General features: G+C 43.5%; 3 protein-coding genes across 7 annotated transcripts in view; 1 reads left to right on the forward strand and 2 right to left on the reverse strand.

Moving 5' to 3' along the window:
- Window positions 1-1,166, forward strand: part of LOC106456364 (integumentary mucin C.1) — an 8,911-nt gene extending 7,745 nt beyond the window's left edge. Inside the window, exon 4 of the mRNA XM_013913602.1 lies at window positions 1,031-1,166. Within this exon, the coding sequence (XP_013769056.1) occupies window positions 1,031-1,054 (24 nt within the window). The 3' untranslated portion in view covers window positions 1,055-1,166. The remainder of the gene's footprint in view (window positions 1-1,030) is intronic.
- A 6,980-nt stretch (window positions 1,167-8,146) lies between these two features.
- nudt17 (nudix (nucleoside diphosphate linked moiety X)-type motif 17) lies at window positions 8,147-13,168 on the reverse strand. 2 transcript variants are annotated; one of them, XM_005744169.2, is made up of 9 exons: window positions 13,085-13,168; window positions 10,806-10,918; window positions 10,605-10,721; window positions 10,303-10,486; window positions 10,142-10,167; window positions 9,923-10,015; window positions 9,713-9,811; window positions 9,301-9,434; window positions 8,147-8,932 (listed from the first exon to the last, which is right to left on the reverse strand). In XM_005744169.2, exons 2-9 carry the CDS (start codon window positions 10,878-10,880, stop codon window positions 8,767-8,769), a joined length of 894 nt encoding a protein of 297 aa, XP_005744226.1. In that variant the 5' UTR covers window positions 10,881-10,918; window positions 13,085-13,168; the 3' UTR covers window positions 8,147-8,766. The 2 variants fall into 2 exon arrangements, with proteins under 2 accessions (XP_005744226.1, XP_013769058.1); XM_013913604.1 differs by having other exon boundaries at window positions 10,806-10,967.
- Window positions 13,169-14,291: 1,123 nt separating this feature from the next.
- On the reverse strand, window positions 14,292-19,558 carry LOC102203567 (membrane-spanning 4-domains subfamily A member 4A). Of its 4 annotated transcripts, none has more exons than XM_005744170.1 (7): window positions 19,466-19,558; window positions 18,160-18,402; window positions 17,578-17,679; window positions 17,431-17,487; window positions 16,919-17,104; window positions 16,679-16,801; window positions 14,292-14,768 (listed from the first exon to the last, which is right to left on the reverse strand). In XM_005744170.1, the coding sequence occupies exons 2-7, from the start codon at window positions 18,361-18,363 to the stop codon at window positions 14,721-14,723; spliced, it is 720 nt and encodes a 239-aa protein (XP_005744227.1). In that variant the 5' UTR covers window positions 18,364-18,402; window positions 19,466-19,558; the 3' UTR covers window positions 14,292-14,720. The 4 variants fall into 4 exon arrangements, with proteins under 4 accessions (XP_005744227.1, XP_005744228.1, XP_013769057.1 ...); XM_005744171.2 differs by having other exon boundaries at window positions 19,446-19,558; XM_013913603.1 differs by having other exon boundaries at window positions 19,426-19,558.
- Window positions 19,559-20,465: the final 907 nt, after the last annotated feature.

Genomic DNA, 20,465 nt, shown 5'->3' on the forward strand with positions numbered 1-20,465 from the left:
GTTTCCGCCACTAAAAAAAGGATCCATAACTCAAAACTTCGAGTTATTTTCTCGAAATTTCGACATATTAACTCAAAATTTCAATTTATTAACACAAAATTTTGAGAAAAGCAACTCGAAAAGCGCTGCTAATCAGTAGTCTACGTGAATGACGTCATTTCCTTGTTACCCGGAAGCTGAAGCCCTCAGCTACAAATGCTACAGCTAAGCTACCGGTAATACATCCAGTCGTGCATGCACAGATTGCTGAGTGTTTTCAGCCTGGCTTCACAAATGATGAAATCCCTGTTATTAGCTGAATCACATGGTGTTACTATCAGCAAACATACTTTAATTTGTGGGGATCCGTTTTTGAGTGCGCGGTCCTGCGCCATATGCTTCCGGGTAACAAGAAAGCGACCTCATTCACGTATATTTTTGATTGGCAGAGCTAACTCGAAATTTTGAGTTATATTTCTCGAAATGTCGAGTTACGGATACTAGCTGTTTTGTTTTTACTTAGTGGCGGAAACGGGCTTCCATACTTTTTGTATCACGCACTAAACAGACTGACTCACTGCTGGCACCTCTAGTGGACGTTAGAGAAACTGCAGATTGTGGACTGGGATAGTCACAGTCAACTGAAGTTTCAACTGGAAATGTAAAAAATCCTTCCCATAATTTAATAAAGTGACTATGACTGAAAGGAATTGGACAAACAAGGGCTGAGTGAATATTGGTTTTAGTAAATATTTTAAAAACCCAGCCACTAAAATGCTTTAGCTTTTGTTATCAGCGCTGGGTAAAGTGACGCCTGTTCATACGTCTGTAAATCATTCCTGCCGGTCACAGTTTACATTCTCCACCTTTTCCCCCTTTATGACCCCGATGACGGTGCAGGATTTATGACTCTTATTGTCACATTCCAAAATCAATAACTAAGATAATATTCGCTGCTTCCGCCCACAGTTGTTGTGTTTTTGGTGAATAAGTGAGGAACGAGTGCTGCTTAAATAATCTCGATGCTCATCCCGTCGTTCGTCTTTTCCAGGAGCAGACCGAGCGGCCGAGCTAAACGCCCACTCATCGAGGATCAGACCAACGCAACACGTTTACTTTGTATCTCTCAGTCTTTTTTACAAACATCTGTCATAATTACTGTTTTAATGTCATGAACATTAATTTATTCTCTGAACAAAAACTGTTGTTGTTGCTTTGCTGTTTTTTTTAAAGGTCTCAACAAAAAGCAGAAAATACAATTTTATTTAAAGGGAAACAAAACAGAAAAATCAGAAACGCAGTTGCACTGATCGGTGGATTTAGGCGCATTTATATTTTACTTTTGTTATCATATTTTTATTATGTTGTCACAATTATAACACAAATTTTACATGTATCTGATTTCCATTCCTTCCAGTCTGTCACATTTTGCAATCTTTAGAAAAATCTTCCATATTTACGTTTCTATTTGACCAGTATTACTTTGGCTTTGTTTCCTCTTACAAATCAAAATCATTTCACATTAGTTTTAATTCCTAAGTTGATGTTGTGACTATCGTTAGGTTAGATTACCTTTTATTTCTCTTCTTATTCTTTATCTTTTGTCATTTTTTGCGACAGGATGTACCCTCACTTGCCATTGCATTAGGTACACCAGTTAGGCTCATCCAAATATCTAATCAGCCAATCACATGGCTCCAACTCAGTGCGTTCACACATCTGGACATGCTCAAGCCAGGCTGAAGTGATTTAAGTGACTTTGGTCTGAGCATTTCAGAAAAAGGAGATGTGCTGGGATGTTTCCACACCACCATCTCCAAGTTCACAGAGAACGGTCCAAAAGCGAGAAAACAGCAGTGAGCAGCTGGGAGACACCGCCAGAGGTCCATGAGAATGGACACCTCTCAGCTGATAAAGGCAACAGTCTCTCCAGCGTCCACACATCGAAGCTCGAAGCAGATGGGCTTCAGCAGCCCACACCGGGGGCCACTTCTGTCAGCTAAGAACAGGAAACAGAAGCTACAGCTCACAAACACTCACCAAAAACAAAAACACTGATCTACCGAGTCCGTAGGATCAGAACTGGGTGTAAACAGCATGAACGCATGGATCCGCCCTGCCTTGTATTAACGGTTCACGCTACCGGTGGTGTGATGGACTGGGGGATATTTTCGGGGCACACTTTGGGGTACCGACCGAGCATCGTTTCAACTCCATGCCGACCCGAGTCTTGTCACTGACCGTGTCCAAACCTTTATGACCACATTCACCATCTTCTGATTGGCTGCTCGTGTCACACAGCTCAGATCGTCTCAAACTGGTTTCTTGAACATGACGATGAATTCACGGTGCCCAGATGACGTCCACAGTCACAGATCTCAGTCCCACTGAGCGCCTTTGAGATGTGGCGGAAGCTGTACGATGATGTCACATCGACATGGACCAAAATCTGGTTTCCAGGAACGTTTCCAGGTGTACCTAATGAAGTGGCTGCTGAGGTGCAGTTCCAGTGCATAAATACACTTTAAACATTTCATACATGTATTTTCCCTCCTTACTGTTGGAGAATTAATGTCTCACCTACTCAGCAGCCATTTAATTATATTATTATTGATATAAAAAGCTACAGAATACAAAACGTGGTTTTCTATACAAACACACTGTTGTGCCTGTAATTATATATGCTCCATGTTTTCCCTGTTTCTATAGCTGCCAGTGACACTGACAGTTCACATGATATGAAGCTGTTTCCACTTGTGTCCCATGGTACTCTTCTTTTTACACCTAAATCAATTCTTCGTGTTATTTTTAAGACTATTGAGGGTTTTTGAAAAATGTTCGTGCTTCTTTTTCCCACTGTTTTTCTTTCCTGGTAATAACTTTGCTATTATTTGTACTTTTATTGCGTGTGTTGGTTTGGCAGCGGCTCCAATGTCCCACTTTTTTGTTTGTTATGTTTGCAGCAGGACAATCGTGGCCTGAAAGCAAATCCTCATTGTTGCAGGTTTGATTCATCTTTTCATACCAAAGTCTAAGTTTATTCTTTCCAACAAAGCAGCTCGGTCACAAAGACAGAAAGAGAAGGCGGGCGTGGAGCGGGCGGAGCTGCGGAGGAATGTATGAACTTGGGAGCGTTTAGCAGGAGTGATAAAGCCGATATCAACATAAAGAGGCTGGGATGGGCTCTGAACTGAGTCAGCATCACAGCAACCGTTACCAGCAAAGAGAAACACGCTCACTCGTTTTAGGTTTCCATTTCTCTGGGCTTTTTTAAAATCTTTTATATTTTATCTGAATAAACAAATCTGCAAAAGTTTATTGTATCGTTGTTTGTCATCATGTGTATTTATCTTGTTACAAATTTGTCTTTGTTTAACTTTAACGCATCGTTTCCACAGCATCAATATCTTATATTCATCTAAATGTAGAAGGTACCACGTTACAGATGAAGCCTTCAGTTCAATTCAATTTTATGTATACAGCGCCAAATCACAGCAACTGTCGCCTCAAGGTGCTTTATACTGTAAGGTCGACCCTACAATCATACATACAGAGAAAAACCCAACAATCATATGACCCCTATGAGCAGCACTTTGGCGACAGTGGGAAGGAAAAACTCCCTTTTAACAGGAAGAAACCTCCAGCAGAACCAGGCTCAGGGAGGGGCGGGGCCATCTGCTGTGATTGGTTGGGGTGAGAGAAGGAAGACAGGATAAAGACATGCTGTGGAAGAGAGACAGAGGTTAATAACAGATATGATTCAATGCAGAGAGGTCTGTTAACACATAGTGAGTGAAGAAGAAACACCCAGTGCATCATGGGAATCCCCAGCAGCCTACGTCTATTGCAGCATAACTAAGGGAGGATTCAGGGTCAGCTGGTCCAGCCCTAACTATATGCTTTAGCAAAAAGAAAGTTTGAAGCCTAATCTTAAAAGTAGAGATAGTGTCTGTCTCCTGAATCCAAACTGGAAGCTGGTTCCACAGAAGAGGGGCCTGAAAACTGAAGGCTCTGCCTCCCATTCTACTTTTAAATACTAACAAGTTATACAACAAGACATACCTCATATTTCTGACATATGTAAGTGCCATAAACATCAGCCATCAATAAAAAATATAAAACAGCATTTGAACAAACAGTCCTGCCAATGGCAGAATTGGTTCTCTGACATCAGCACAACTTTTATTTCAGAGCTGTTTTTAAACCGAGACGATGCTGAGAGACGACCTCAGCTGACGTTGGTCAGGGTGGAAATGTTTGCTGGGTGGGTCGTTCGGGCAAATCTGGACTCTAAATCCAAATCCAGCTTTAACATCTCATAACAGGAAACATGCCAGGCCCTCTGTAATCAGTGCTATAAACGCCCTTAGATATAACACATGTATAATGCGCTTGAGGGCTCGGGTTTCATGATGACTGACAGGCTGATAGGTATTCATCTGCCTGACTCACCTGAGCGAATGCTTTGAAAGGAAGCTCGTATGAGCGCGACAGGGTTCGGCCGTTCTGTTGACTTTTACTTTTTATTCACCTCAGGAACACAACAGCCCGAGCTCGGACAGCTCGGGAGTGTCTGCCTTTCCACAAACCTCCCTATGGATGCTGACGTCAGGGCAGGAACTTTGTAACACAATCGAATTATTTTCTCTTTTCAAAAAGTCACATTCAGTTTATTGAGCAGCCAAAAGTCGCCCTTTACCTTTCAAGTACCAAACTATGAACGAGTATGTAGGACAAATCCTTTTCATCTAAATGTTAAAAACAGCTAGCTATAAATAAAGCTATTAGTGTTTCTTATTATAAGAAATAACACAAAAGATTTCGGTGGACGAGAAGATGTAAGCAGTGATGTTGGGTTAATGTGGAGTAATCATATACAGATATCTACAAGGCTGCGTTCAGTCTGCAGGTCTTGATGCTCAATTCAGATTTTTTGATCAAATCCATTTTTTTGTCTGCTCGTTCAAACTACAAATAAAATGTGACAGCAAACGCGCTCTAGTGTGAACGCTCAAAGCGGCGCATGCGCAAAAGAAGACGTCACACACAACGCGCTCTGTTTAGACCCAGAGCAACAGCATGTTTGACTGATGGCCCTTAATATAAAGACTTCGGACTTCATGTTTCCCAATTTTTGCTTTAAGTTATTTTGTTATTTCCATAATGATGTAAATAAGCTAATAATTATCCTTATTGCTGTTTGAGAGGAGCGCTGCTTCAAAGGATAGCTGCAGATTTCTGTCAGAATCTGCAGATTATACAGAACAAATAAAATGTTCACGTTTCTCCAACGTTGTCTTCTCAGCAGTTTCACCGGATGGACAGGAAGCGTTCGCGATGTCTTCTCGGGCGCTGATAATCAGCGTCTGTCTTGTGTCAGTGACGTAAAAGACGGATTTAATGCGACTTGACCATCAAACAGCAGTCGCTTTCTAAAACATCGGATATGTATCGGATTCAGCACCACATACGAAAGTGACCCAGATCGGATTTGAAAACATCGGATTTGTGCCGTTCACACTGTCAGACCATGATCGGATAGATGGTCGCAGAGGGTCAGAAAAATCGGATTTGATGCGCTTTCGCCTGCAGTGTGAACGCAGCCTTAGTGGTGTGATTTTAAAAATCCATCATCTTTGTGTTTCTGCAGATTTTTAGGAGCTTTTATGTGCCACGCATGTAAGAGGGAGCATGAACACACATACAGCCACATATGATTGTTCTCATCAGCATTTCCTGTTTTATTTTTCTTCTTTATCATTTCAATGATTTCCGATTCTGCAGTGATGCACCTGAACGCCTCGCACTGTTGAACTTGATGCTCTCTGGCGTATGGAACAATGATGCTTTATTCAAAATGGAAAACAATAAAAAACTATGAATCGAAATGATTTCAGTGGATTTAAGTGCTAAAAATAACTTCTTGTAAAATACACACAAAATATTCTGCCAGGAACATCCTGTCGTGCTGTCCTGTCACCTGACCGCCAGAATCAGCTGACGTTTTTTCTACAGTAACTTTAGTATATTTACTGAAGCCATGCAAAATGTCACCTTCACACTTTGAACAGTTTCACAGTGACGGCGCATCCAGGTCTAGACTGGTTCAGCTTCTGACTTATAACCAAACTTTCTTATGGTGTGTTCAGTGCTGCTCAGAAATCAGTTCATCCTCAGACAAACTCTTATTGAACACGTGACCATCAATGTTGCTGTTGCACAGCCGTGAGCTTTGTTAAAAGAGAAAAATCGAGGGATTTATGACCAGAAGCCATCAAATATGACACAACTTGATTAAGCAGCCACCGAGGCCACACGATGTCTCCTCAAAGTTTACCCAAGTTTGATTGATTTTACATGGAATGAACCTGGAACGCTTCGGGTTTATTCCTCCTATGAAGCTGGGCTTTGTAACAGTTTTTCAGACTTCCCTGTTGGATTCAAGGTCATTATTTAAGCTGACTAATGAGATTCGACACATGCTGAGCGACGCGGTGTGTGCGGTCTTACTCTCTCCGGCCTCCTCTTGCTCTGCTTCTGTGTCTGATCAGAATTGAACTTTCTCCATGACTTTCCACACCCACCATCCCTGCTGTTCTCCTGTGGGACAGGAGCTGGGAGTATCACAGGTTGCCATTTGTTTGCCTTCATTTATAACTGTCAGACACACCAAGAGATCGTGCTGTCATGCCATTGTCTCCATTACAACACCACACAGAGGCCGGTGGTTGCTCTTATTACTGCATGAATAAGCGATGCACCTGTACCTGGGACACTTTAAGGAAAAGATATAAACATAAGTTGGTCTGTAGCCCGGCTTGAAATCACACGTGGGTGTCCCCAAATCTGGCTCAGGCGCAGCTCTTTCTTGGCAGCAGTGTGAAATTTTACTCTGGAGCTTTTTTAAAAACAAAATGTAGGTCAGGACTATTGAATCCCAGTGAGACCGGTCCAGGTTAGACAGGGCTGCGGAGTCACAGAGTCATGTGTGACAGCGGCGTCTCCTGCAAAACATATGAAAGTAGTGAAACACAGAGTGGGAGGGTGGTGCGCCTCAGGCACTGTGGATGGAAAGGCTCCACCCTGGGAGGGAAGTGATAACACTTCTGATCCAAACTGATGTCATTCCTGGTTTCGTTGGTTAAAGGTGTGGCCAACCACCGCAACCACAGCTGGTTATCTGAAACTGAGCCGGGTCACAAACATCGTGCTTGGTAACCTGTACAGCGCCGCGTGTTCACAGCGCACACAGGAAGTCACTTATTCTCAAGATTCATAAAAGCATTTTAAAGCAGCTTTACTTGATTCTCACCTGGTTACTTAACGTCTTGGGCTCTACTAGAATAAATATGCAAGATTCAGTTTAAAAATAAAAATTATCATCCAACAGCAGGACTTGAGTTGATCTCAGTTCACCTTCCATGTGCACTTGAGTTCTCCTTATAAACCAACTTCCTTCTGATTGGCTGCCCCTCACAAACAGAAGGTTTGGAGAGCAGGTGGGGCTTCTTTTTGAAACAGGAAGTCAGCTCTTGTCACGGTCTTGATCGTGTTCACCTGGGCCTCATTCTCTCTGCAGTGTCTTTAGTCTGTTGTACTCCCTCAGTCTTATTCGGGTTCCTCCTTCATTTTGTCTACCTGCTTGTTTTGCTTGGAAGCTGATGGAAACAACAGAAACCCAAACAGAGAGGCTGCCAGGTTTCCATCCTGTGCGACAGGAAGAAGATATGATTCATGAAAAAGAGCTGAAACTCTGCACGTCTGCCTTAGAAACAGAAATTAACTGCAGAAGATGGTTGGAGGGACGCAGTTTGAACTCTTCAATTTCCCCCAAACTTTACTGATATAGTCACAAATTAAAATAGTACATAAATGTAACTCGTTCAGCTAAAACGTCTACGTTCAACCTGAATGGAAATACAGAATTTTACGTGTCAATAATTTCAGATCAGATATTCTCCGACTCTGTTCTTTGCTTAGTTGTCACAACACTGGTTTCCATGCGTTGGCTCCTGTTTTATCCTGGAATGAGGTCAGCGTGGTTCAACAAAGACAAAACACTGGTCTGTAACTGCTCAGGCACGAGGCCTGACAGTGAGTGAAAGAGCAGAGAGGCCGGCTCTGAAAAGCTAAATATTAAAACAAGAAACAAATATAACCAGAAGAGTTCAGGACAGAATATTTATTGCAGTGTCAAAAAACAAACTAAGCAAACATCCAGTTTTTACGTTTCCACAGTCCACGAGCTTCCTCTGCCCGTGATGTATGCTGTGCAGTGCAAACTTCGATTTAAATACTAAAAATCGCATTTATGTGAAAAGGAAACAGATTTTCATTTGAATGACATGATCGTTCCAGATAATAAGTCCAGGACGTCGTACTCCGAAACAGGATTTTGGAAAACTCGTCTTCTCGGACGTCTCTGAGGAGACGCCACAACCAAAAATACGGCTTTATTATATTATTTATACAGAAATGTGACGCTGCGAACACGAGCACCTTCAGAGTGACACCTGATAAAAGTTTGTACATTAATATGTTTTACTTTTTTACATGAGACTGAAAGATGAGCTGATTAAACAGCCACCTGTGTGACCCCCTCCTCTCCTGTGTTAAACAGCCACCTGTGCACTGGCCTGCACCGCCCCCTGCTGGCCTGAAGTAAAACACACATGACTTGCAGTGTTTCAGTGAAGAACAGCAGTGGGATCCACAGCGGCACCATTTTTCTCATCCCTGTGCGTCCTTCTTGATGTCTGCAGGGTGGGCTTTTAAAGGGGGTCGGGGTCACAGGTCAGGGACATCGAGGCTCCTCAGCCACAGCTCCAGGGCGAACTTGGTCCCGGTGCTGACCCGCTCCACATCGGGACCGCTGGCTGGAGCGCGACTGGTGAAGACCGCCAGAGGCATCGAAGACTCGGTCAGAACTCCGTCTGCAGAGACCTGCGACACGCTGGAGACACAGAAGGGCTCAGAGAAGAAGCACATGCCCGTGCCGTGAAACATCCAGCTCGCAGTTTGTGCTGCATTGATGTCAGTGTCTGCAGGTTTTGTGAGGGCAGCATGCTTTTTTTCTCTCTGAGCTGTCAGGCCAGGGCGCCACACAAAGCCTCACATACATAACAGGCAAGAACACAATTTACAGGATGCACAGCATCCTCTCTGTTCCTGTAGAAAACAACTACAAAACAAGCTGTGCTTCATAACACAAGCAGCTGAGCTCTAATGGACTCACAAGCACATCTCAGGTATTGACATCAGCACAAACTCTGTGAGCTGGAAGCTTCGTGGCGTCCAGCTCTGCATCTAAACCCGTGATACCTGATGCTGCTCGGCAGGTCGTCCAGCTGAACGCTGGCGTCGTCTCCGTCCACAGCAGACACGATGGCTCTGACCAGCCGGCTGTCCGCCCACAGACACGCGCTGACCTCAGCAGGTGAAGGCCTGAGAGAGGGCTGCGGGTGCAGACAACGAGAGGAATCACACATGAGGCCGGCTCACTTTAAAATAACAGCAGAGGGGATCATTCACAACGAGACAAATGCTAAAGACAGAGGGGCAACGTCACAAAAACATTAAAGTAACAGCCGAGTTGTGCCTGCTGGGTCCATTTTATCATCATCCAACATCACGTAGACAAAAGATCATGTCAAATCATTCATTAGGTGCCAAAATGATCCAAAATCACATCCACCATGAGAGGGGAGGCAGCCCGAGCCCCCGCAGCTGTTACCTGTAACTGCAGGTGAGTGAGAGACGAGTGCAGCAGCATGTAGACGACTACGTGGTGTCTCTGAGGAAGTCCTCTGGACAGCATGGGAGGAAACACCGACTGACGGTCAGACAGAACACACAGAGGGCTGTGACATATATAACCTCACAGCGTACGACGTAAATAAGAGCAGCAGGCAGTGATTAAAAGACACTCGGGTCACCGTCTCACCTCCCACAGGCCCAGCACTGTTGGAGACACCTGCTCCGGCTCCAGTTTGAGTCCAGTTTCCTCGTGCAGCTCTCTCAGACCTGCACCCAGCAGCTTCACACGTTACAGGAATAAAGTTCACACAGTTACTTTGTGTTAACCTCGTTTGCCTTGTTGTAGAAGTCGTCGCACTGACTAAACGACACGTAAAATGATGCTGGAAGCAAAGGAAACATGTACCGTCTCATCTAGCTCCACGTGACCTCCTAAATATCAACACAATACATGAAGAGCGTTACAAAACAAGAAAACCCGTAACAACGAGTGTGTGTGTGTGTGTGTGTGTGTGTGTGTGTGTGTGTGTTTAATAATGTGTGCAAACACAGATCTGTGTGCTGAACCTGGAGGAACCCAGACGTTGGGAGAAATGCGAAGCTCCTTTGCCCGCCGTGTCAGCAACACTCTCTGGTTGGCTGTCTGCAGGAGGATAGCCACACCCACATCCACTCCACGCTGTTGGATGTCCAATGGGATTGCAGCTGCGTCCGTGGCTGACAGGTGTGTGATGGGACAGAAAGCAGGCCTCTGAGAGAGAATCAGCAGGAAACCCTGAGCTGTTGTTGTGAAACTTGCCGTATAAATACAACCGAATTAAATTGAACTGAGTACGGATGTAGAGGAGTGAATGCTCAGCGTGTCTGACCTTCAGCGGGACCCCTCGTCCTCTGTCTCCTTTGTAAAGAATGAACTGATTTTTCTCCAGCGTGCAGCTCACCTCCACCTCATCCTCGCCGCTGTCAGTGAAGTGACCCGTCACACTCTGAGACACGTCAAGAAGAAGAAAGATGACAACAGCGCCCCCTCTGTTGCTCTAAAGATGGTGTGAGCCGACATCTGCACCAACCTGAACAAACTGAGCTCGCTGTGGAGCCGCTCGCTCTTTGCACACATACACCAGGATCCTCCTCACTTTATCCATGGCGACCCCTCGACCCCGACCACGTCCGTCTGCGGGAGCTGAACACGTGACCACAACACGCCTTGAAAGGACAGTCCACTCCCTTTACTTTGAAAAAGTAATTAATTATAGTTACTAGTTACTTCTTCAAAAAAGTGACTGAGTTAGTAACTGAGTTAATTAGTTACTTGAAAAGTAACTATTGCATTCCTCCACATTTCACCTTTAAAAGCTGTTTGGTCTCATCAGCACAGCCTCACGTGTCTGAATCTACAGGCATGTTTTCATTTTGACAAACTGTGTTAACACAACTGATCTCAAATCAGACAAAAAACATAAAACCGAGTAGAAAACGTGATATTTTTACTGTAACAACCACAAACATGTTTAATGAATCATATTTCATAACTTCAAATGCAAACATAAACTGACAGTTTTAAAATTATATGCACACGTTTTGCAAACATCACAGCCTGATGCCTGCAGGTCTGACAGCAGCAGGTGTGTCACTCCTGTTTCTACCTGGAGACAACACAAACACGTCACTACTAAAACTTCTGCCTCTTTGCTCGTGATCGCCATCCGCGGGAGCGCAGCTGCTAAAAGCTGCAGCGCCCAGATTACTTACAGCTACTTCCTGCAGCTGATATAAGATGCTGTAAGCTGAACACAGCTTCAACCGTCTGTTGGTTGAAAAATAGTAACGGACGGCGTTTTCTTGTTAGTAACTGTAACGGCGTTGTAACGATAGGAATAGGAATTAGTTAGATTACTCGTTACTGAAAAAGTAACTCCGTTACTTGTAACGCCGTTAATCCCATCACTGATTTTAATACATAACACACAGAGTTTAAGCTAAAATGACCGTAAACATGTAATAAATCCAAAAACAACACCTGACGCCTCACAATCAGCTGATCTTTGCTCAATTTCACCTCTATACTCCAAATACTAGAATACGAAGTGCATAAAATGGGATGAAATTTAGAGTTTTTTAAATTCATTAAGTTTTCAGCATTTTTGATCTCTTATAATACCATCAGTGCAGAATGTATCCACAGAAAAACACATTACAGCTCCGCTAAAACGGTTTTTGGTTCATTATTTTTTCTGTGACTCAGTTAAGCATCAGTATCCTGATGGACGCATCAATAACTAACTGCACCGGTCCCCAGGATATTTGATCTGCTGATCTTTCACTGGAGAAAGTGCATTTTAATTAAACTGGACGTGGCTGGTCAGAACATATTCAGGACTCCTTTTACTTTTTTATTGTGGTGGCAAAAGTAAATCATCAAAACACGAAAGCATCAGACTGTGAAGATCTACAGATCCTGAGAGCCTCGGTGATCCTGCAGGAAGCTTCTGCAGGACCTCGAGGTGCTGGATCAGTGTCATGTTTCCAAACTATCACACAGCACAGCAACATTGCTTCTCTATGTCAGGGCCTAGAAATGCTGGAATGACTCACACTCAGCACAAGTGTGAAAAGGGAGAAAGAGAAATATTTAAAAGGGCAGCGAGATCGCGGTGTTGTGCTAAGAAGGGATTTGTGATGGTTCTGTGTGTTTTTAGTGTATTTTAAATATCTGATATTGATAACTTCTGAGAGCGTTTTATATAAAATAAAGATATTACTTGTTTTGTAGGTGTCTTCATGATTCTGATTTACTGTAGATCCGGTCTTTTTTAGCCACTCAAACACCTTTATTGAAACGGTTAATGTAATATTTGTTGTCATTTGTGCGGCCCTCTTGGCCTGGTCTCTCTTGAATGAGACATGTTTAACTTCAGTCAGTTTTACGTTCGTTATTAAAGGACGTATAAAAGTACTTTGCGAATAAAAACATAGCGCTGGGAAAAAGCAGACATGAGCCATTTCAGAAGAAAACACATTATATTATTGATTATATTCATTCAAACAACCAAGTGTTCATTAAGCAGCTCGTTTTCATAACTTTAGTGCCGAGTCCAGCTGTTTAAACCAGACAAATACAGACCGCGTGTTAGCAGAACAGCTGTCAACAGCTGGGACTTTGGGCTCAAACGTTAACTGTGCACAAAGCTAACTAACTTTAGCTAACACCCTCGTTTAGCGGAAGTAAAACGCTCTGGAAAAAACAACTTCCTGCACATTAACCTGTACATGTGTTAGTGAAGGGATTACGGGTTAACCCCGATACACAGGCTCGCTCAGAAACACAGCAGAAGAAGCAGAAACCTACTGAAAAGGAGAAGAAGGCGCTCGCTAACTCCTGCAGGTCATTTCAGCCGGATCCAACTTCCGCTTCCATACTTCAAAATAAAAGATTTTCTTCTTCGTTTTGGTCGAACTGATTCAATCTTCGTATTTTTTATTGTTTATGGAAAAGTCCTGAACCATTAATTTCCCCCATCATGGTATTATACGTAAACTTAATGTTTTGGGGATTTTTTTGTAATTGAAGTAAAATGTTGTGTGCGCCAGATTAAATAAATTATAATAGTTAGCAGCTGCTTGCCTGCTAACTACCAAACAGAGAGCATATAACTAGGGGTGGGTTTTGATAATCGAATCGTGGATCGAATCGATTCTAGAAATCAGTGATGATACCCAGCCCTACGTATAACCCCAGTTTTAGCTTCTCTGCACTGGCTTCTCGTCTCCTACAGGATCCAATTTACACTTTGACTTTTTGTTTTTAAGTCGGTTAACGCCCGAGCCCCTTCCTACCTGTCTGAGCTCCTTTCTGTTTCTGTTCCAGGAAAAACCCTGAGGTGTAGCTCAAAATTAATGCTGTCCGGACTAATCTCAAATGCGATGGAGCCTTCTGTGGCAGGTCCCAGACTTTGGAATAGCCTCCCCCGAAATATTAGATCGGCACAAACACGTGATCATTTTACTAAAGACGCATTTTTATGCCTTTTAACACACTATGAGTATCCCTTTGTTGTTTATGAAATCCTGTCATTGAAACTTTTGTCAGAAAATGGAAAAGGTATATCGGGAAACTTTTTTATTGAGAGCACTTTTTTCGGGGTGGCTTTAACTCAGGAGGTAGAGCTGGTCACCTACTGATCGGAAGGTTGAGGTTCATACCTCCAGGTATCCTTGGGCAAGATGCTAACCCCAAGTTGCTCTCCGATGCATCCACTGAAGTTTGACTGTGTGTGTGAATGTTGTTAGCACTCAGTTTAGAGTCAGTGCTTGTGAGGATGGGTGTGACTGGGTGAATGTGGCATGTTGAGCGCTTTGAGTACTCTGGGAGAGTAGAAAAGTACGGAGCCCTCTCTCATGTCCCCTGCGGGGCTCCGTAGTAAAGCGCTATATAAGAATCAGTCCATTTCTCTTCTTGTTATTTGGCTCTAAAACAGCTGGAGACAATTAATCCTTTTACTGACATTCTGAAGGTTTTTTGCAGTTTGAAAGACAGAAAATGTATTCAGTGCAAATACTGTAAGTGACAGGTGTTTAATTCTTAGATGATGCAGAGAAATCAGACTGGGAGGCTGTGGAGGCTCAGCTGCCTCACATTCATATTGACGGTCAGACAAAAACGTCAGAGGCATCTGCAAACATCACTTTGACTGGGTTTCCAGCCTCCCTTTGAAAAGTGCAACTATAATGCAGCTCTGTTGCATTATAGTTGCATAAGAACAATTTATTGTAGTGTTAACGTTACAATACAAGAGCGTGATTTGAAATGACTGTCAGTAATAATGATGATTACGGTTTGATTACACTAACATGGCAGATTTCCCCCTAAATTACCCAGAATGCTGTGCAACAGTTGCCAGTGACACCTCAGTAAAAAAAGCAAGAAAAGACAGACGGAGTCAGACTCCTGCAGCATCTGAAGTGCTCTCAGATGATTCCTCCTCTCAGGGCGAGTAGGGCGGCAGCAGACCTCTGCAATCATCAGACGCCACCTGCGGGTCAAAGGTCAGACGACATCAACATCGGCTGTTCTGGAAATGTTCTCAAAAACAAACATTCAAAATGCTTCATACCTGAGAATAAAGTTTGCAACGAATCCAGTTTTTTTTCCTTGTAAATGTTTGACTATAATTTTTGATATTTTATGTTTTCATGATTTTATTTCTCTCTTAAACCTGCAAAAGCCTCATTAACCAATCACAGATCATTTTCAGTTAAAGGGATTCAAGGAGTTAATAAGCGGAATATTTCAGGTTTCGAATCCTTTAGGTGTGAATAATGGACCGTTCCATTCCTCCGTCACTGCAGGAGGCGTAGTTACACATTTTTGGTGATCAGACATCAAACCGAAACATTTCAATTTGTCGGCTAGTGGTGCAACGGATCAAAAGTCTCACGGTTCGGATCGGATCAATTTTCGGATCAGCAGAAGAAAAAAAAAGAAGACAAAAATGTAACTCACTATTTACTTATTTAAGTATTTTTTGCCTATTAAAAAACATTCAACTCAAGACTCATTCCGCACAAATTAAGATGCAGTATAGGGCAGTGCAGGGCTTTGTATCTACCACTCCGCTGTGATATAATGAGCGGTCACGTAGCTTTCCGTTGCCCTGGAGCTCCACCCATTTGTAGTTAGGGCAACAGAAGATGCCTGGGACAGCTCAGCCATAACTTTAAACTTTTCCTGCTCATGCATGCTTGGAAGGATCTTGTCACTGAAGCGGACGCGCGACGGGATATCATAGCGTGGCTCAAGCACGCTCATCATAGTTTAAACTAGTGCTGTCAGCGTAAATCTAGTTAAAATGACGTTAATGCCATAACTGCATTAATGCGGCAAATCTCCGTTAACTAGTTACCGCAGATCGCCCGTGCATGGGGCTGCACGGCGTCAATGCATTAACTAACGCGTTGACTAGTTTAAACCCCTTGTTTTGCACAACAGAATACAGCCTCCGTCTTCAGCCAAACACCCCAACAGCTTTTGTAACAGCTTTAACCCGGTCGGATTGGGCAGCAAAGGGCTGCTTAAATCAACCGTGATCCGTTGCACCACTAACAGTCTTCTTCTGCACTATGAGATCAATGTTGATGCCCTTGATATTTTTTTAATCACTTGCTGAATTTCGTGTTCTGACCGCGTGCACGTCAGCGTCTGTGATGTGCACGCGATTTCTTCTACTGCGGCAGAATAGCAATCTTTCAACTTGAATTTCATTTTAGGAAATGAACCTGCGGCGATGCCTTCAGGCTCAGACACACGACATAAAAGTCGGGTCCGTTTGAGACGGGAGCTGAAAGGACCAAAGTGAAACTTATTCTATATATAAATCATTTCCTGACAGTCCAGCACGTCAGCGTGTCAGTAATCTGTATAAAGTTTTCTGGGTGGTGAAAGCGCTCTGCACTTCAGTTTTATCTCTGGCTATCTGATAATTCAATTCAATTTTATTTATATAGCGCCATATCACAACAAAAGTCGCCTCAAGGCGCTTCATAGATACAGAGGAAAACCCAACAATCATATGACCCCCTATGAGCAGCACTTTGGCGACAGTGGGAAGGAAAAACTCCCTTTTAACAGGAAGAAACCTCCAGCAGAACCAGGCTCAGGGAGGGGCGGGGTCATCTGCTGTGATTGGTTGGGGTGAGAGAAGGAAGACAGGATAAGAAAAAATATATTTAAAGCAGGAGGAAATAATAATAATCCCAGTTTACAAAGACTGAAAATATTTTTCGGATTCATCAAATCTTTTTATGCAAAAAAAGCTGATATTAAAAATGTATTTCAGCAGGTCTTATTATTATTTTGCTAATTTTCTTTTTTTCTCTCTTGCGACTGAACACATCAGCATTTCTTGAGAGGCGGAGTTAATATTATTGGTAGGAGGAGTCTTACGCTGAGAGAAGAAGGTGTGCGGAGCCTGATGGCTTTGCCAGAGAAAACACAGACGACGATGGTGACGCAGGTCTGCAGGACGAGGAGAACCAGGAAGAGGCCGAGCAGCCCGTAAAGAACCACCTGAAACAGGAAATACACACAAAGAACAACCTGCTCCTGTGCTCAGGGAAGACACCGGGACCAGATCTGAGGTGCACCGAGAGTCCGGCCTTGAAGACCAGACAGAGATAAACTTACATTCAGCATATAAAAATTTTGGCTGCATGTCCTCCTCAGGCCTTCTACGTCCTTGAACTCGATGAAGCTCTGTTGGTCACAGAAGCGATCGGAGGGGGGGCATTCGGCCAGCAGCCAGCAGGTGTAGGCCACACCGGCCAGGCCAATCAGGACGCTTATCACGTTGGACACCAGGGACCCCCAAACCTGCACAAACACCAGATATGGCTAAACTAACAGCGGCTAACGAACTACAATGGCTTCATCCATCTTTGATACACAGTCTGTGACTTTAACCGAAGCTCCAGAGGAATCACAGCGCTGCAGCTAACCGTCCCTGAAATGGACCATTTTTAATGACATCATCTGACCAACAATATGGCTGCTGTGAGGTCACGGCACTAACAGACGGTCCAAGAAGGAGGAGCTGCAGCTTCGGTATTTCATTAGTTTGTCATTCAGCTGTAATCAGCAGGTCTGAGTTTGCTGACCTGTCACTCACACATCCTCTTTCTGGTTTCTCTAAAACTCACCAGTGAGATGGAAGTGCGTCTCCCTGCCGCCACGGCCACCGAGCCGGAGACGACAAACTGCACGACAGCAGAGAGGCGTGGTTAGACGACACATGACCCCTGTGAGGCTTTACCTGAAGATTATTAATCACGTTTGTGTGTACGTACAGCGGCGCCGAGGGCGAATGGAGAGTAGGCGATCATGGCCCACGAGGAGATGGCGGTCAGACCGAACAGGATGCACAGCAGCCCGATCATGATCTGAACGACCTGAGGACACAGACGGAGCAAAGATGAAAAATAATGCAGATTTTAAAGTTCTTGTTAAAACACCACCAAACTGAAAAACAGCATCAAAGATGACCTGTGTGCAGGCTGAGAGCAGCCTGTGGTGTCACAGGCGCTTCTGGCAGCTTCATTAAACCTTTATTATTACAATAAAATCTGATCCATGTGCGTCTTCCTTTAGCTCAACCTACCTTTAACGATTTAAAGTTAAATAAAGCCAAAGCTTTATTTAACTGAATGACGTAGATTTACCATAAGCCATTCTGATCACATGACTTGGTGAGCCTCCTATTACTCTGAAACTGAAGAACAGCTAAAAACATGGAGACTGTCAGGAAAGTTTATTCTGGTTGGTCAGAGGTGATGACATCATCATGACGTGTAAGTCGCTCTGACTGTGAAAACGTGTTCGTGTCTGTGCTTTGTTGCGATGAATATGATGGTCAGAGTCCAGACGCTCACCCCGAGAGCGTGCGGCTGTCCACGCATGAAGGCGACGGTTATGTCGTCCATCTTGACTGGGATGGGTGTGGTCTTTTTCACAGGGGGAGGGGCCGGTGCAGTGGAGCTGCTGGCATTCTGGAGCTGGATGGAGCCGTCATCCTTGGGAATGACCTGAGTCACGACCATCACTCCCCCGATGGTGGTGATAGATGTGGATGCCATGATAAAGGTCAGAGGTCACAGAAGCTCAGAGGGAAAATTCTGGAAAAACCACAAGTGCAAACAATGAGGGAGGGGCCAATAATGTTTGAGTATTAGGGAGGAGAAGGGAATTTGCAGCAGCTGATCGACTTTAGCTTCCAGATGTTCTTCAGACAGACTTACAGGAGAAAATGATTCTGGTTTAGCAATAATTCTCTGATTTTTGCCTTTATGACATTTTAAGAATCTAAAAGAGCTCCACATTCAGGAGCGCCTCCACATTCAGGGGTGGCCAAATGGGGGCCACCAAAAACACAGTTTTCAGGTTTATGATGTTGGTATCAAATATCGATAACAAACACAGAGAAAGTTAACTTCCTGCTTTAAAGTTGATGTCGGTGAAAAGAGGTATTTACGAAAACCTAATGAGGTTTTGAAATCATTAATAACCTGTTTTAATTGATTGACTGGAAGTCTCGCTTTAATGATTCAGCTGAAGCAGCTGAAGGGCGACTGAGGAGCTGAAGAGCAAAGACAACACGTGTAAGGACGCGCGTCTTACATTATCACCAGTATCAACACGGGAATGATAGCAAACTAATAATCAAATGAAATATGAGCTCATGGCTGCTGTTCAGCGCGCTTCTTCCTCTTTGTTTGACATTTTAAGATGATAACATGTATCCACTGGTCACTCATCAAACTTCCAAACGTTGCTATAAAATCTTTTGTTAAACAAAAGTCCCCGAATTTAACGCGGATTCTGGTTCGGAGTTTCCCACTGCGTGATAAGGAAGTGCGGTTACCGGAAAATAAAACGGCTGTTTGTTTTTCAGTTCGACGCTAAATGTCAGACTTTTGAAATCGCAGTTATCTCTGCGCGAGAGCTTTTCAACGTTTTTCTTTGTTTTATTTTTATTTATTTTTTTAAGATAAGAATCGCGCGAACAAATCTCGATAAACTAACCGGAAATATATCTGCGCATTAGATCAAAAACATCGACTAACAATCATCTCGAGGCTGAGCTGCTCTCTGAAACATCTGCAAACACGCACGGATTACCTGACCACGCTGAGGATTACCTGACCACGCTGAGGATTACCTGACCACGCTGAGGATTACCTGCAATCAGGTGGACACGCGGAAGTTCTCTGACCTGAACAACAGCTGCTGTTGCTTCTGTTCAGGATCAAGTTAGGCTGCCTTCAGGAGCAAACTGTAAACTCGGAATTCTGATTTACCAAACACTTGTCGGAAAGACCATAATGTGATAAAGTTCCAGTCCAATTTAATTAAACGATGAAATATTGCTTCAAATACAGTAACATAAATAAACTGAGCTGTTTCTTTGGATTTTCTTTCTGACCTTTTTGAAAAACATTAGAAGGAATGATTTCAGAAGATTCAGTCTTTAATCACTGTGTGTAACTTTTAAAAAGACACTTTCAGGTGTTGTTGTTGTTGTTGTTGTTTTAAATAATTAAATTATAACTTTTAAATCACGAACATGCTTTTCATGTGTGCGGATCTGCTGGATATGAAGGGAAATTTCGGCATAATTCCAACAACACCTGAAGGCAGCACAAGGAAACCACAACATTTCCCATAATCAACATGAAAAAGCAGCTTTGCAACAACCTTCCCTGCCTCCTTTTAAGGAGACCTATCGTTTTTATCACACATTCACATGCCACTTTATTAGTTACACACTTTAAACAGCCCCCACAGTTCTTAGCTCGGATTCAACACGGCGCTGCAGACACTCGTGGGAGATTTTGATGTTTCACAACATCTCAACATCTGAATACAAAGCCACTGACACCGTGGCTGTGTATTCATTCCCAAAGATGTGTCTCACACTGTGAAAGTATTAACCCAAATTTCTGGTCCCAGACAATGAAAGGTTCAGGATCCCAGCGGAAAAACCTCGAAGTGAGACTCCACAGGCTGTTTCAGCGACAAACAGCTGATGACCCTTTAGTTTGGGGGCACCCTCTGTGTACAAGTAGTGCTGCTCATAACAACTGCCCCTTGGCTGGCTTCCACAAGTTGGCCAATCACAGGAACGCAGACTTTTAAAGGAGCAAATCATGAAGGTAAATATGCTGCAAAAGGCGAGAGC

Source organism: Pundamilia nyererei, unplaced genomic scaffold, assembly GCF_000239375.1.
Source record: "Pundamilia nyererei isolate P.nyererei 1_Seehausen unplaced genomic scaffold, PunNye1.0 scaffold00139, whole genome shotgun sequence".
NCBI classification, from domain to species: domain Eukaryota; kingdom Metazoa; phylum Chordata; class Actinopteri; order Cichliformes; family Cichlidae; genus Pundamilia; species Pundamilia nyererei.

What these genes read in the sequence shown, in the direction of transcription:
- nudt17 (XM_005744169.2), bottom strand. Translation starts at nt 10,880, where the DNA reads ATGGATAAAGTGAGGAGGATCCTGGTGTATGTGTGCAAAGAGCGAGCG. An exon ending in GACGAGGGGTCCCGCTGAAG is followed by an intron (nt 10,487 to 10,604) that starts GTCAGACACGCT and finishes ATTCTCTCTCAG; the next exon opens with AGGCCTGCTTTCTGTCCCAT. An exon ending in CAACGTCTGGGTTCCTCCAG is followed by an intron (nt 10,168 to 10,302) that starts GTTCAGCACACA and finishes GTTGATATTTAG; the next exon opens with GAGGTCACGTGGAGCTAGAT.
- LOC102203567 (XM_005744170.1), bottom strand. Translation starts at nt 18,363, where the DNA reads ATGGCATCCACATCTATCACCACCATCGGGGGAGTGATGGTCGTGACT. An exon ending in AAAATTTTTATATGCTGAAT is followed by an intron (nt 16,802 to 16,918) that starts GTAAGTTTATCT and finishes TTCCTGTTTCAG; the next exon opens with GTGGTTCTTTACGGGCTGCT. An exon ending in GCACACCTTCTTCTCTCAGC is followed by an intron (nt 14,769 to 16,678) that starts GTAAGACTCCTC and finishes TTTGACCCGCAG; the next exon opens with GTGGCGTCTGATGATTGCAG.